This window comes from Micromesistius poutassou, assembly GCF_964030765.1.
Source record: "Micromesistius poutassou genome assembly, chromosome: 13".
In the NCBI taxonomy this organism is placed as follows: domain Eukaryota; kingdom Metazoa; phylum Chordata; class Actinopteri; order Gadiformes; family Gadidae; genus Micromesistius; species Micromesistius poutassou.
Window position 1 is genome coordinate 1,076,317 of NC_140283.1, and position 16,851 is coordinate 1,093,167.

At 48.5% G+C, this 16,851-nt stretch overlaps 1 protein-coding gene across 1 annotated transcript; it reads left to right on the forward strand.

Annotated features, from left to right (window-relative positions):
* Positions 1-3,094: 3,094 nt before the first annotated feature.
* Positions 3,095-7,070, forward strand: LOC311357632 (tripartite motif-containing protein 66-like; the record flags this gene model as incomplete). Its single annotated transcript, XM_084477631.1, has 5 exons — positions 3,095-3,213; positions 3,486-3,606; positions 4,108-4,182; positions 4,806-4,958; positions 6,867-7,070. 5 exons carry the CDS (start codon positions 3,095-3,097, stop codon positions 7,068-7,070), a joined length of 672 nt encoding a protein of 223 aa, XP_084333757.1.
* Positions 7,071-16,851: the final 9,781 nt, after the last annotated feature.

A 16,851-nucleotide genomic window follows, 5' to 3' on the forward strand; every position in this document is an offset into this window, starting at 1 on the left:
GACCCCCACCACCCGCAGAGTGAGACCAAACTGTTCAGCAGATCCTCATTATCAAATGATCCTCATTATCAAACATAGCATGATATCTGTAGCATGATGTAGACACGTCTCTTCACCGGAGAGTCCTACACTGAGGGTCTCAGCCCGCTCGGTTGTGATGATCAGGTTGGATTGTTCCGCTGTCAACAGAGCGTTATGGCCATCTTCTCCTGGTGGGTTAACCCTCAGAGAGACTCATCACCTGGAGAGGGTTCAGTCGCTCCCAGCAGCACCATGGTAACCTGCCCTGAGGGCCGGGCTGTTGCTACACGGAGCAGACTCTCACCAGACCGCTCACAGAGAGCCACAGCTCCTCACAGAGAGCCACAGCTCCTCACTGAGAGCCACAGCTCCTCACAGAGAGCCACAGCTCCTCACAGAGAGCCACAGCTCCTCACAGAGAGCCACAGCTCCTCACAGAGAGCCACAGCTCCTCACTGAGAGCCACAGCTCCTCACTGAGAGCCACAGCTCCTCACAGAGAGCCACAGCTCCTCACTGAGAGCCACAGCTCAGAGTCCTGCAACAGAGCCCGGAGCAGCTGGAGGGAGAGATCAGCTGGAGGGAGAGAGCAGCTGGAGGGAGAGATCAGCTGGAGGGAGAGAGCAGCTGGAGGGAGAGATCAGCTGGAGGGAGAGAGCAGCTGGAGGGAGAGATCAGCTGGAGGGAGAGAGCAGCTGGAGGGAGAGATCAGCTGGAGGGAGAGAGCAGCTGGAGGGAGTGATAGCACGTAGCTTATGGATTCTCAACCAACAATTATGGTTATTTATTTTTTTAAGATTTTTGGGGCAAATTATTTTTGGGCTATGAATCCAGTAATGAGGAGTTGAAACGGTGTTATTCACACGGCTGGTGAAGACCATGGGACCAGACGGGCGCTGGGACCGTCGGAGGAAGAGCTCTGAGAGGCTGAGGAGAGCGTCTGCTGATGGAAGCACCAGGGCTCTACTGAGGAGGACCAGGTAGGAAACACACTGGACTACACTGTGTGTGTGTGTGTGTGTGCGTGTGTGTGTGTGTGTGTGTATTTGTGTGTGTGTGTGTGTGTGTGTGTGTGTGTGTGCATGTGTATTTGCGCGCGCGCGTGTGTGTGTGTGTGTGTGCATATTTGCGTGTGTGTGTGTGTGTGTGTGTGGTGTATGATCACAACCTTTCTTCCTCAAGTCATCTAAAAACTGTATTGACTTCCTATTGGAGGCTTCAGTTTTGCCAATTCATGTTCTAAACTCCACCCATTTGGATAGGAAATACGTAACCAGTAAAATAACTGAAAGCATCAATGTGTTTGTTGTCATAACGACCTGACTACTAGTGTACATTAAATATAATGCAGGATTCACCCGGAGGCCCAGAGGATTCTGGGTAATTCCTTCATCGCCGTAGTTTGCCTGGAGCGTTTAGAAGTCCTGGCGGGGCCCCGCCCCACGCTGCCCCCCCCGGCCCTGGGGCCCACCGTGACTCTGACACGGCTTCAATGGCCGCCTCGCCCCCCTCCTCCCGGCCCTCCTCATCAGGTAGGACCAGCGTAGGACCAGCGTAGGACCAGCGTAGGACCTGAGGAGGTGGTGTTGGACCAGTCTGTCCCCCGCTATGGCAGGGGGACTTTGGATAAAACAACCTGCTAACGGACTGAAGGGCGCTCGCATATAAACAACTCTGGACTACACGTTTGAGTGGAAGTTATTGTACATTGTATTATTAAGTTAAATGAATGTTTGATAGGAAAACCTATTTTATAATTTTCATTATTCCTTGTTTATGTATGCATTCAACCATTATTATTTATTATGTAGCAGCCATTCTTCAGTCTAACATTTCGTAACATTAATTATTCTGCATTTAGGACCTCTATGAGGAGAGCCCCCCTGCTCTCCTCATAGAGACACTAGCTTTACAGACGTCTACATAAGCCCCCCTGCTCTCCTCATAGAGACACTAGCTTTACAGACGTCTATATAAGCCCCCCTGCTCTCCTCATAGAGACACTAGCTTTACAGACGTCTATGCATGAAGATCTGGATGGCCACTTTAAGGTATATTTATATCTCTTTGTACAGAATGGTTCCGATCCAAACACATCAGACACGGACCAGGCGGGCACCGCCCCCCCCCCAGCCCAGCCCCCAGGGCCTCCAGACCCCGTTCCCCCGGACCACACCAGCCAGTCCTGGAGCCCTGAACCCCTGGACCGCCCCGTCCGCCGGGTGGAGCCCGAGGAGCACAGCCTTCAGGGGGAGACCCAGTCCCACACGCCTCACCCTCTGCTACTGAGCAGCTGGGCTCATCCTGCAACAGCAGACACTACTGGACTGGCACTGCTGGATCCAGATCCAGATCCTGATCCAGATCCTGATCTAGATCCAGATCCAGATCCTGATCCAGATCTAGATCCAGATCCAGATCCAGATCCTGATCTAGATCCAGATCCTGATCCAGATCCAGATCCAGATCCTGATCCTGATCCAGATCCTGATCCTGATCCAGATCTAGATCCAAATCCAGATCCTGATCCAGATCCTGATCCTGATACAGATCCAGATCCTGATCCTGATCTAGATCCAGATCCTGATCCAGATCCAGATCCAGATCCTGATACAGATCCTGATCCTGATCCAGATCTAGATCCAAATCCAGATCCTGATCTAGATCCAGATCTAGATCCAGACCAGGACATGGTGATCCAGGTAGATCCGGACCGAGAGTGGCCCGCCCTGGAGTGGGACCAGGACCAGGAGGTGCTGCTGGTCCTGGAGGACGACGCCCTGCCTGAGGCCGAGGTGCTGTCCAGACCCACGGGGGAGGACCTCCACTGCTCACTCATCCAACAGGACGCTGTCGTATTCGGGGAGCAGGAAGCTGTCATATCAATCCAACAGGAAGCTGTCGTATCTAGGCAACAGGAGGCTGTGGTATCCAGGCAACAGGAGGCTGTGGTATCCAGGCAACAAGAGGCTGTTGTATCCAGGCAACAGGAGACTGTGGAATCCAGGCAACAAGAGGCTGTGGTATCCAGGCAACAGGAGGCTGTCATATCAAGGCAACCATCTGACGGACAGATGGAGAGCGATGATTTCTGTGCGGTGTGTCAGATCGGAGGAGAGCTGCTCTGCTGCGACCGCTGTCCTAAAGTGTTCCACCTGAGCTGCCACATCCCCTCCCTCCTCACCTTCCCTGCGTGAGTCCCTCCTGCTTTTATTTGTTACTTTAGACCCAATCCCCATCATCCTTAGTAATAATCAGTCAATCAGAAACGGGATCAATTCACTTTAATTCAGTCTGAAGGTAGATTGCGTATCATTTTCAATTGCCCTTTCTAATCAACAGTATACCATCTCATGTGAAAAAAGTTTGAAACCTCCATTGTGGATCCTGTAATGTCAACACAAGCAGCTCAGCAGACATTAACACTGTAATACTGCTGCTCACCGGCCCCCCTTTGCCCCACAGGGGAGACTGGCTCTGTACTCTGTGCCGGGGCGAGCAGGACTCAGCGGAGGGCTATGCCTGTGAGAGTGCACCCAGCGGGGAGAGCAGAGCTCCGTACACGCTGACCTCCAGGGACCAGAGAGTAAGCCTCACCACACTCACTGGGGACCTAGTCTGTCAACAGTGTGACTGCACTGCTTCTTTAAGAGCAGCTCTTTAAGAGCAGCTCTTTAAGAGCAGCTCTTTAAGAGCAGCTCTTTAAGAGCAGCTCTTTAAGAGCAGCTCTTTAAGAGCAGCTCTTTAAGAGCAGCTCTTTAAGAGCCCTGAGCAGTCCTTCTACTGTCTGTTCCAATCCACCAACATAAGTTATGGTCACAACTTAACAGTAAAGTAACAAAGTGAAACAGACTGAATGCAAATTTGAGTAATGGTGTTTCATAGTTAGACCCACACAGACAAATGGTAAACACACCGGTACTGGAGCAATGCTACTGGAATGCTTGTCTGTTTGGGAGAAAGGTCTCTTTGAACTTGTTGCATGTGTGTATGTGTGTGTGTGTGTGTGTGTGTGTGTGTGTGTGTGTGTGTGTGTGTGTGTGTGTGTGTGTGTGTGTGTGTGTGTGTGTGTGTGTTCTCTCTGCAGCGTTGTGAGCAGCTGACTCTGCGGCTGCTCTGTCACATCCTCAGTGCTCCGTTCCACGAGGCTGTCAGCCCATTGGTCAGTCACAACCCTTCATACAGGATCCTCATTAATGGATTATCATTCAGTCTCCACGTGCTTCAATATCATGAACCCAGAAGGTGTGATGTGGCTTATCGGCCCAGGGCAGCCTGCTCTGTGAGATGAGTTCTGTATTGATGTTTTAACCATTGATGCACTTCTAATGTAAACCAGCCCAGTCCTCCAGGCTATATCACAACTTTATGTTTACTAGGGCTCTATGCAGCAGGTGAACTGACCACTAGAACAACTAGGAATGGGGGAAGTGAAGTAATAAATATAACTCCTAATATTTATCTCTTCAAAGGCATAATCCACACAAAGCATGAAGACAAGCAGCCGATGTAAAGTGTCCCTATGGTTCTATGATGAGTTATATGATGAGTGTGTCTGTGGTTCTATGATGAGTTACATGATGAGTGTCTCTGTGGTTCTGTGATGAGTGTGTCTGTGGTTCTGTGATGAGTGTGTCTGTGGTTCTGTGATGAGTGTGTCTGTGGTTCTATGATGAGTGTGTCTGTGGTTCTGTGATTGAGTGTGTCTGTGGTTCTGTGATGAGTGTGTCTGTGGTTCTGTGATGAGTGATGCCCTCTTCTCCCCGGGGTTGGGATGGGGACCAGGCCCGGAACTACTACCAGATCATCCGGAGGCCCATGGACCTCTCGGTGGTCCGGAGGAAGCTGGACGAGAGCAACACGCTGCACTACTTCACCCCAGAGCACTTTGTGGACGACGTGCTCCTCATGTTCAGGAACTGTGCCACCTTTAACTACGTGAGTGGTCTCTCTTTAACTACGTGAGTGGTCTCTCCTTTAACGATGTGAGTGGTCTCTCTTTAACTACGTGAGTGGTCTCTCCTTTAACTACGTGAGTGGTCTCTCCTTTAACTACGTGAGTGGTCTCTCTTTAACTACGTGAGTGGTCTCTCCTTTAACTACGTGAGTGGTCTCTCCTTTAACTACGTGAGTGGTCTCTCTTTAACTACGTGAGTGGTCTCTCCTTTAACTACGTGAGTGGTCTCTCTTTAACTACGTGAGTGGTCTCTCTTTAACTACGTGAGTGGTCTCTCCTTTAACGATGTGAGTGGTCTCTACTTTAACGATGTGAGTGGTCTCTCTTTAACTATGTGAGTGGTCTCTCCTTTAACGATGTGAGTGGTCTCTCCTTTAACTACGTGAGTGGTCTCTCCTTTAACTGTGTGAGTGGTCTCTCTTTAACTACGTGAGTGGTCTCTCCTTTAACTGTGTGAGTGGTCTCTCCTTTAACTACGTGAGTGGTCTCTCCTTTAACTGTGTGAGTGGTCTCTCTTTAACTGTGTGAGTGGTCTCTCTCTTTAACTACGTGAGTGGTCTCTCCTTTAACTGTGTGAGTGGTCTCTCCTTTAACTGTGTGAGTGGTCTCTCTTTAACTACGTGAGTGGTCTCTCCTTTAACTGTGTGAGTGGTCTCTCCTTTAACTACGTGAGTGGTCTCTCCTTTAACTACGTAAGTGGTCTCTCCTTTAACAATGTGAGTGGTCTCTCCTTTAACTACGTGAGTGGTCTGTCCTTTAACGATGTGAGTGGTCTCTCTCTTTAACTACGTGAGTGGTCTCTCCTTTAACTACGTGAGTGGTCTCTCCTTTAACGATGTGAGTGGTCTCTCCTTTAAGGATGTGAGTGGTCTCTCCTTTAACTACGTGAGTGGTCTCTCCTTTAACTACATGAGTGGTCTCTCCTTTAACTGTGTGAGTGGTCTCTCCTTTAACTACGTGAGTGGTCTCTCCTTTAACGATGTGAGTGGTCTCTCCTTTAACGATGTGAGTGGTCTTATATTTAATGATGTGAGTGGTCTGTGCGGTATTGCAACGTTCACTTCTTCAGAAGGGCCATTGGAAGGAGATTATTTGTATCTAGTATTAGGTCATTAAGCAGAGGATATATCAAATCAACTTCAATGAAACATTAGATGCATGCCGTTAATGTAACATAATGTTTAGACGTCTGGCTCAAGGATCCATTTGTGTGCGGTAGACGGCAGACAGTAATAACCTTTTGGCTGTGAGTCAGAAACAATATAACCACTAGAATATCCTTCAACAGATTCTAGTGAAATAATCCCCTCCAACGGGCCTAGTCTAAAGTATACACGTCTTTCATTCTCAAAATAGCACAAAGGTCTAACGATTAAGTATAGGAACAGGTAGTCTTATCAGGACAAGATAGTATACTGGCTATGTGTTCGACTCCCAGCCAGAAGGCACTGGGATCTATCTCCACATGTCTGCTTATCTGCAGGCCTTCTAGAGCCAGTCCCCCTTCAGCCTCTGAAGGGGCCTGAACCCCTGAAGCCTCTGAACCCCAGGACTCCCTGTAGATCACAGAGCACACTGTCCTCCACCACAGGACTCCCTGTAGATCACAGAGCACGCTGTCCTCCACCTAGCAGGGCCCCAGGACTCCCTGTAGATCACAGAGCACACTGTCCTCCACCACAGGACTCCCTGTAGATCACAGAGCACACTGTCCTCCACCACAGGACTCCCTGTAGATCACAGAGCACGCTGTCCTCCACCACAGGACTCCCTGTAGATCACAGAGCACACTGTCCTCCACCACAGGACTCCCTGTAGATCACAGAGCACGCTGTCCTCCACCACAGGACTCCCTGTAGATCACAGAGCCCCTTGTCCTCCCCTTGCAGCCGGACTCTGAGGTGGCCCGTGCGGGTCGTGAGCTGGAGGCAGTGTTCCTGGAGCAGCTACGGCAGGTGTTCAGTGACCGGACCTTCCCGGCAGCCAACCAGAAGGCCAGCAACCAGGCCCGCCTCTGCTGGCTCCACAGGAAGAGGAAGGACACCTACAGGAAGAAGAAACATCTTCTAGGCGGGAAGAAATACTGTCTGTGATCTTGGTTTAATAGTCGTATATATATACTGTATATTGGAATGACACTGTGATCTTGGTTTAATAGTCGTATATACATACTGTATATTGGAATGACACTGTGATCTTGGTTTAATAGTCGTATATATATATATATATATTGGAATGACACTGTGATCTTGGTTTAATAGTCGTATATACATACTGTATATTGGAATGACACTGTGATCTTGGTTTAATAGTCGTATATACATACTGTATATTGGAATGACACTGTGATCTTGGTTTAATAGTCGTATATACATACTGTATATTGGAATGACACTGTGATCTTGGTTTAATAGTCGTATATATATATACTGTATATGGGAATGACACTGTGTGAAGAATGACTTAGTTCCACATAGTTCTTCAAGGTGCATAGAACATTGTATATGCTGTCTTTGTGTTTGTTGAAGGAACAGTTCTTGATTCATATACCCAGCTGCTTACTTTTGGTTTTACCTTATTTTCCTGATCGGAGAAACATGTATTTTTATTCAAATCCCAATTGCAGGGATTTCAATCTGGCTGTTAATGTAAACTCGCTGTGCTCAGTTTACATTGTAAAAATAACAAAATATTAGGAGGGAAAAATATTACTTCCTAAATAGATTACAATGTATTCTAGAAAACATAGCAGAAATTATTTATTGACAATAATTGTAAAGAAAGCTAGATGAGGGCAATTTGGAGAAACCAGCTGGTAAACTATATTGTGAAAGTTTCCAAACGATAAAAAAGCCGCCCCCTCTTTAAAGCCTTCTTCTCAAGCCTCTCCCTAGACAGGTCTGCTAGCTTCAGGAGCAGGATCTGTGGAGGAGACATTCAGAAGTGGAGGAGACGTGAGGGAGCTCTCTAGCGTTGGCAATAGGTCTAGCCATGTGGATAACTCTAGAATACTATTAACATCAATTGCCCACCTAGCTTTAAAATTTAATACACTGCTTTACAAATGATACTTTCAGCAGTGCATTTCATTCTACCCTTTCACCACTAGGGGCGCTCATGTACTGAATCATGCCTTTGACAAATTAACAATACTATGACACCAAACACAGAGGCCCTCCTATCTTCTTATTTCTTTAAGGTCTTCCTTAATAATATGATAATTTTGTCTACTTTATTCATATTCTGTTAAAAAAAATAAAATAAAATACCTTACTGAATAAGTTTTCCAATTCTATATTGATTTAAGAAAAATAATGGTTATAAACAAAAAGTGGTGATGTGCTGGTAAACGTTTGCTCCAGGCTTGTATTAAAGAATAAAAAGGAAAACATGAATCATTGGTGTATTTTTTTAAAACACTATTTAAATAAACAAGATAGTAAGCCCTTGTAAGTCTTGTAATCTGTATTTCATACAGGCCTGTATTAAATACATATAGTTATGACACACGGAGGTGGCGGTTTCTCTCTAGAAACTCTGAAGCTCTTGAATCCTCTGAAGCTAGTCTCATGATGGTCCAGTCTCACTGTGAGCCCCTCTAGTCTCATGATGGTCCAGTCTCACTGTGAGCCCCTCTAGTCTCATGATGGTCCAGTCTCACTGTGAGCCCCTCTAGTCTCATGATGGTCCAGTCTCACTGTGAGCCCCTCTAGTCTCATGATGGTCCAGTCTCACTGTGAGCCCCTCTAGTCTCATGATGGTCCAGTCTCACTGTGAGCCCCTCTAGTCTCATGATGGTCCAGTCTCACTGTGAGCCCCTCTAGTCTCATGATGGTCCAGTCTCACTGTGAGCCCCTCTAGTCTCATGATGGTCCAGTCTCACTGAGAGCCCCTCTAGTCTCATGATGGTCCAGTCTCACTGTGAGCCCCTCTAGTCTCATGATGGTCCAGTCTCACTGTGAGCCCCTCTAGTCTCATGATGGTCCAGTCTCACTGTGAGCCCCTCTAGTCTCATGATGGTCCAGTCTCACTGTGAGCCCCTCTAGTCTCATGATGGTCCAGTCTCACTGTGAGAGCCCCTCTAGTCTCATGATGGTCCAGTCTCACTGTGAGCCCCTCTAGTCTCATGATGGTCCAGTCTCACTGTGAGCCCCTCTAGTCTCATGATGGTCCAGTCTCACTGTGAGCCCCTCTAGTCTCATGATGGTCCAGTCTCACTGTGAGCCCCTCTAGTCTCATGATGGTCCAGTCTCACTGTGAGCCCCTCTAGTCTCATGATGGTCCAGTCTCACTGTGAGCCCCTCTAGTCTCATGATGGTCCAGTCTCACTGTGAGAGCCCCTCTAGTCTCATGATGGTCCAGTCTCACTGTGAGCCCCTCTAGTCTCATGATGGTCCAGTCTCACTGTGAGCCCCTCTAGTCTCATGATGGTCCAGTCTCACTGTGAGCCCCTCTAGTCTCATGATGGTCCAGTCTCACTGTGAGCCCCTCTAGTCTCATGATGGTCCAGTCTCACTGTGAGCCCCTCTAGTCTCATGATGGTCCAGTCTCACTGTGAGCCCCTCTAGTCTCATGATGGTCCAGTCTCACTGTGAGCCCCTCTAGTCTCATGATGGTCCAGTCTCACTGTGAGCCCCTCTAGTCTCATGATGGTCCAGTCTCACTGTGAGCCCCTCTAGTCTCATGATGGTCCAGTCTCACTGTGAGCCCCTCTAGTCTCATGATGGTCCAGTCTCACTGTGAGCCCCTCTAGTCTCATGATGGTCCAGTCTCACTGTGAGCCCCTCTAGTCTCATGATGGTCCAGTCTCACTGTGAGCCCCTCTAGTCTCATGATGGTCCAGTCTCACTGTGAGCCCCTCTAGTCTCATGATGGTCCAGTCTCACTGTGAGCCCCTCTAGTCTCATGATGGTCCAGTCTCACTGTGAGCCCCTCTAGTCTCATGATGGTCCAGTCTCACTGTGAGCCCCTCTAGTCTCATGATGGTCCAGTCTCACTGTGAGAGCCCCTCTAGTCTCATGATGGTCCAGTCTCACTGTGAGCCCCTCTAGTCTCATGATGGTCCAGTCTCACTGTGAGCCCCTCTAGTCTCATGATGGTCCAGTCTCACTGTGAGCCCCTCTAGTCTCATGATGGTCCAGTCTCACTGTGAGCCCCTCTAGTCTCATGATGGTCCAGTCTCACTGTGAGAGCCCCTCTAGTCTCATGATGGTCCAGTCTCACTGTGAGCCCCTCTAGTCTCATGATGGTCCAGTCTCACTGTGAGCCCCTCTAGTCTCATGATGGTCCAGTCTCACTGTGAGCCCCTCTAGTCTCATGATGGTCCAGTCTCACTGTGAGCCCCTCTAGTCTCATGATGGTCCAGTCTCACTGTGAGCCCCTCTAGTCTCATGATGGTCCAGTCTCACTGTGAGCCCCTCTAGTCTCATGATGGTCCAGTCTCACTGTGAGCCCCTCTAGTCTCATGATGGTCCAGTCTCACTGTGAGCCCCTCTAGTCTCATGATGGTCCAGTCTCACTGTGAGCCCCTCTAGTCTCATGATGGTCCAGTCTCACTGTGAGCCCCTCTAGTCTCATGATGGTCCAGTCTCACTGTGAGCCCCTCTAGTCTCATGATGGTCCAGTCTCACTGTGAGCCCCTCTAGTCTCATGATGGTCCAGTCTCACTGTGAGCCCCTCTAGTCTCATGATGGTCCAGTCTCACTGTGAGCCCCTCTAGTCTCATGATGGTCCAGTCTCACTGTGAGCCCCTCTAGTCTCATGATGGTCCAGTCTCACTGTGAGCCCCTCTAGTCTCATGATGGTCCAGTCTCACTGTGAGCCCCTCTAGTCTCATGATGGTCCAGTCTCACTGTGAGCCCCTCTAGTCTCATGATGGTCCAGTCTCACTGTGAGCCCCTCTAGTCTCATGATGGTCCAGTCTCACTGTGAGCCCCTCTAGTCTCATGATGGTCCAGTCTCACTGTGAGCCCCTCTAGTCTCATGATGGTCCAGTCTCACTGTGAGCCCCTCTAGTCTCATGATGGTCCAGTCTCACTGTGAGCCCCTCTAGTCTCATGATGGTCCAGTCTCACTGTGAGCCCCTCTAGTCTCATGATGGTCCAGTCTCACTGTGAGCCCCTCTAGTCTCATGATGGTCCAGTCTCACTGTGAGCCCCTCTAGTCTCATGATGGTCCAGTCTCACTGTGAGCCCCTCTAGTCTCATGATGGTCCAGTCTCACTGTGAGCCCCTCTAGTCTCATGATGGCCCAGTCTCACTGTGAGCCCCTCTAGTCTCATGATGGTCCAGTCTCACTGTGAGCCCCTCTAGTCTCATGATGGTCCAGTCTCACTGTGAGCCCCTCTAGTCTCATGATGGTCCAGTCTCACTGTGAGCCCCTCTAGTCTCATGATGGTCCAGTCTCACTGTGAGCCCCTCTAGTCTCATGATGGTCCAGTCTCACTGTGAGCCCCTCTAGTCTCATGATGGTCCAGTCTCACTGTGAGCCCCTCTAGTCTCATGATGGTCCAGTCTCACTGTGAGCCCCTCTAGTCTCATGATGGTCCAGTCTCACTGTGAGCCCCTCTAGTCTCATGATGGTCCAGTCTCACTGTGAGCCCCTCTAGTCTCATGATGGTCCAGTCTCACTGTGAGCCCCTCTAGTCTCATGATGGTCCAGTCTCACTGTGAGCCCCTCTAGTCTCATGATGGTCCAGTCTCACTGTGAGCCCCTCTAGTCTCATGATGGTCCAGTCTCACTGTGAGCCCCTCTAGTCTCATGATGGTCCAGTCTCACTGTGAGCCCCTCTAGTCTCATGATGGTCCAGTCTCACTGTGAGCCCCTCTAGTCTCATGATGGTCCAGTCTCACTGTGAGCCCCTCTAGTCTCATGATGGTCCAGTCTCACTGTGAGCCCCTCTAGTCTCATGATGGTCCAGTCTCACTGTGAGAGCCCCTCTAGTCTCATGATGGTCCAGTCTCACTGTGAGCCCCTCTAGTCTCATGATGGTCCAGTCTCACTGTGAGCCCCTCTAGTCTCATGATGGTCCAGTCTCACTGTGAGCCCCTCTAGTCTCATGATGGTCCAGTCTCACTGTGAGCCCCTCTAGTCTCATGATGGTCCAGTCTCACTGTGAGCCCCTCTAGTCTCATGATGGTCCAGTCTCACTGTGAGCCCCTCTAGTCTCATGATGGTCCAGTCTCACTGTGAGCCCCTCTAGTCTCATGATGGTCCAGTCTCACTGTGAGAGCCCCTCTAGTCTCATGATGGTCCAGTCTCACTGTGAGCCCCTCTAGTCTCATGATGGTCCAGTCTCACTGTGAGCCCCTCTAGTCTCATGATGGTCCAGTCTCACTGTGAGCCCCTCTAGTCTCATGATGGTCCAGTCTCACTGTGAGAGCCCCTCTAGTCTCATGATGGTCCAGTCTCACTGTGAGCCCCTCTAGTCTCATGATGGTCCAGTCTCACTGAGAGCCCCTCTAGTCTCATGATGGTCCAGTCTCACTGTGAGCCCCTCTAGTCTCATGATGGTCCAGTCTCACTGTGAGCCCCTCTAGTCTCATGATGGTCCAGTCTCACTGTGAGCCCCTCTAGTCTCATGATGGTCCAGTCTCACTGTGAGCCCCTCTAGTCTCATGATGGTCCAGTCTCACTGTGAGCCCCTCTAGTCTCATGATGGTCCAGTCTCACTGTGAGAGCCCCTCTAGTCTCATGATGGTCCAGTCTCACTGTGAGAGCCCCTCTAGTCTCATGATGGTCCAGTCTCACTGTGAGCCCCTCTAGTCTCATGATGGTCCAGTCTCACTGTGAGCCCCTCTAGTCTCATGATGGTCCAGTCTCACTGTGAGCCCCTCTAGTCTCATGATGGTCCAGTCTCACTGTGAGAGCCCCTCTAGTCTCATGATGGTCCAGTCTCACTGTGAGCCCCTCTAGTCTCATGATGGTCCAGTCTCACTGTGAGCCCCTCTAGTCTCATGATGGTCCAGTCTCACTGTGAGCCCCTCTAGTCTCATGATGGTCCAGTCTCACTGTGAGCCCCTCTAGTCTCATGATGGTCCAGTCTCACTGTGAGCCCCTCTAGTCTCATGATGGTCCAGTCTCACTGTGAGCCCCTCTAGTCTCATGATGGTCCAGTCTCACTGTGAGCCCCTCTAGTCTCATGATGGTCCAGTCTCACTGTGAGCCCCTCTAGTCTCATGATGGTCCAGTCTCACTGTGAGCCCCTCTAGTCTCATGATGGTCCAGTCTCACTGTGAGCCCCTCTAGTCTCATGATGGTCCAGTCTCACTGTGAGCCCCTCTAGTCTCATGATGGTCCAGTCTCACTGTGAGCCCCTCTAGTCTCATGATGGTCCAGTCTCACTGTGAGCCCCTCTAGTCTCATGATGGTCCAGTCTCACTGTGAGCCCCTCTAGTCTCATGATGGTCCAGTCTCACTGTGAGCCCCTCTAGTCTCATGATGGTCCAGTCTCACTGTGAGCCCCTCTAGTCTCATGATGGTCCAGTCTCACTGTGAGCCCCTCTAGTCTCATGATGGTCCAGTCTCACTGTGAGCCCCTCTAGTCTCATGATGGTCCAGTCTCACTGTGAGCCCCTCTAGTCTCATGATGGTCCAGTCTCACTGTGAGCCCCTCTAGTCTCATGATGGTCCAGTCTCACTGTGAGCCCCTCTAGTCTCATGATGGTCCAGTCTCACTGTGAGCCCCTCTAGTCTCATGATGGTCCAGTCTCACTGTGAGCCCCTCTAGTCTCATGATGGTCCAGTCTCACTGTGAGCCCCTCTAGTCTCATGATGGTCCAGTCTCACTGTGAGCCCCTCTAGTCTCATGATGGTCCAGTCTCACTGTGAGCCCCTCTAGTCTCATGATGGTCCAGTCTCACTGTGAGCCCCTCTAGTCTCATGATGGTCCAGTCTCACTGTGAGAGCCCCTCTAGTCTCATGATGGTCCAGTCTCACTGTGAGCCCCTCTAGTCTCATGATGGTCCAGTCTCACTGTGAGCCCCTCTAGTCTCATGATGGTCCAGTCTCACTGTGAGCCCCTCTAGTCTCATGATGGTCCAGTCTCACTGTGAGCCCCTCTAGTCTCATGATGGTCCAGTCTCACTGTGAGCCCCTCTAGTCTCATGATGGTCCAGTCTCACTGTGAGCCCCTCTAGTCTCATGATGGTCCAGTCTCACTGTGAGCCCCTCTAGTCTCATGATGGTCCAGTCTCACTGTGAGAGCCCCTCTAGTCTCATGCACATGGATATGAAAATCACCCATGGATAATGATACATTTAGTTATTAAATGTGTCATTAGGTAGGGAGGGACTTTCTGAATAAAAACAATTAATAACACTTTAACTGTAGCTCGGCTCAGTATAATATGTATAATATGTATAATACAGTATAATATGTATAATACAGTATATTATGGGATGTTACTTTTGTGTTGAATATTATTAACAATGCTGATAAGGCAAGCAGATTCGTTGAACTGAACGGACAGAGACGGGAATTCAAAATAAACCAAATTTATTTACTTTAATAAATTTACTTTATGTAAATTGAAAACAATCAAAATGTGCATAAACTGGAACTGCTGAGGATAAGGATTAGTGTGCAAAATGAATAAACAAGATGGCTAAGTAAGGGGAAAATATTCTTTATTACAGTCAGCTAAAATCTTTTATACATAAGGTCTAAAAATCACAATCTAGTCTAAAATAGCAGTCCAAACTAAAACAAAACCTACCAGACTAAAGCTGAGGCCAACTGTGGAGAGGCTAACTATGCCGAGGAGTGCCTTCGTAACTGTACCTAGACACGCCAATAAATAGTGAACTTCATCACAGCCTCACCGACACGCCTACAGTGCTTTATGGCAAACAATCGCAACAAAAAACGCCTGCAGAAATTCTCCGACACCCGCTGGTCTTAGCATGATTCATGTACAGTATGTCTTCTGTCATTGATCAATTTTAACCACGATGGTTGAATTAAAATCAGAGGGAGTGCAGCTCGAAAGCGACCTCCCTCACAACAGCAATGGAATTTGATTTTATTATATGCCTTGTGACGTGACGTTTGATCGGTAGCCTACATTTCAGCTGCGCATGTATTTTAGAAATTTTAAATTGCTGCAATAAATTATGTTGTTGACTTATGTTATTGACTTCTAACTTAAATCCAACAGTAGTCTGAGTAATATATCGGCAGTAACTGTTTTTGGGGTATATTGCGAAATTGTGCCAGCTGGACATTCCGTGGTATTGGATGGCGTGTTTTAATAAAACACATCCAATACCACAGAATGTCCAGCTGGTGACTCCACTGAGGCTATAGTAACGATGCTCTTAGCGCTCTACCAGTGCCCCTGGAGCCCTCGTTAGCTATGTTATGTTATTTTTAATCCAGAAAATGCCACCGAGACAAGATCGCTTTTAACTCACTTTATTTGCTAAATGTGTCTATGTCTATGGTCTATGAAACAAAAGGAGAGGAATTGTATATAACACGCGAATATTAAGCTGAATATTTAAACGATACGCTGCTCCAGAGATTTTGTCTTCTCAAAAGTTAAAACTCTGCTTAAATAGACAGGTAAAGGTAGGCTTCTTCCACAACGTTTAAACCTGCTCACTTCATCTGTGTGATCCGTTGTTGCCCCCTCTTGACTATGTACAAGTGTTGCAGCTTTACTGCATGTGCTCAGTGCTGCTCCCTGTGGCTATGTGAGGATATTACCTCTTAACTATTATATGTGCTGGGTGCTGCTCCCTGTGGCTATGCGAGGATATTACCTCTTAACTATTATATGTGCTCGGTGCTGCTCCCTGTGGCTGTGAGGATATTACCTCTTAACTATTGTATGTGCTGGGTGCTGCTCCCTGTGGCTATGCGAGGATATTACCTCTTAACTATTATATGTGCTGGGTGCTGCTCCCTGTGGCTATGTGAGGATATTACCTCTTAACTATTGTATGTGCTCGGTGCTGCTCCCTGTGGCTATGTGAGGATATTACGGCTGAAATATGTCACAACTACGAGGGTTTTAACGACGTTCGTTACGCAACGATGCTTTCGGGAAACGGTGTGAAAACTGTACGATGCTCGTACGATGAACTTTACGAACCACTTAGGCTAACGATGCTTTCGGGAAACGGGGCCCTGGTGGAGTAAGTGTTGTATCCCGGTGCTTTAAGTCACATGCAGGTGAAGGACCTCACCATGGGGGCCTAGCCTCCCTACAGTTTGGCGCCCAGTGGGGTATTCCAAGAACGGAGGTTTAACAAACAGAGTTAACGCTGAACTCTAGGTTGCTAAACCCTGTGCCGACTAACTCAGAGCTATCGGTTCCACCACACCGGTTATGAATTAGTTCAATCAACACGGGGTTGGTTAACACAGGGTTGTGCGCGTTCACGGCAAACCTATAAAGACGTGATGTATGGATCATGGAAATCCTGATCAAAATGGCGAAACGGGCCGCATATTTTAGTGATCTCGAGCTCCAGGTTCTCCTGGAGAGTTACGAGGAGGAAAAGGCAGTGATAATGAAGAAATGCTATATGAAAGCATATGCCAATCAGAGAAATAACGCCTGGCAGAGAATAGCAGACCGCGTAAATTCGTCAAATTCACGTAAAAAAGTGTCATGGCAAAAGCACTATCCTAAATATTTGAACATTGAATATTTGAACTATGAATATTTTCATTGCCCATCTCAGTTAAGCTTTCTTAACATTCCTACCACATAATCTGTTATCTACAAAGATGTAATCCGACGCCCCCCAAACGAACATCCGACCAAGTGAAAATGAAATATAAAAACGTTGTACAAACTGGGAAGCTTTTCCCACCATCGTATTGTCCTACATATTTGTCAGTCCGGCATTTAAATTGTCATATCA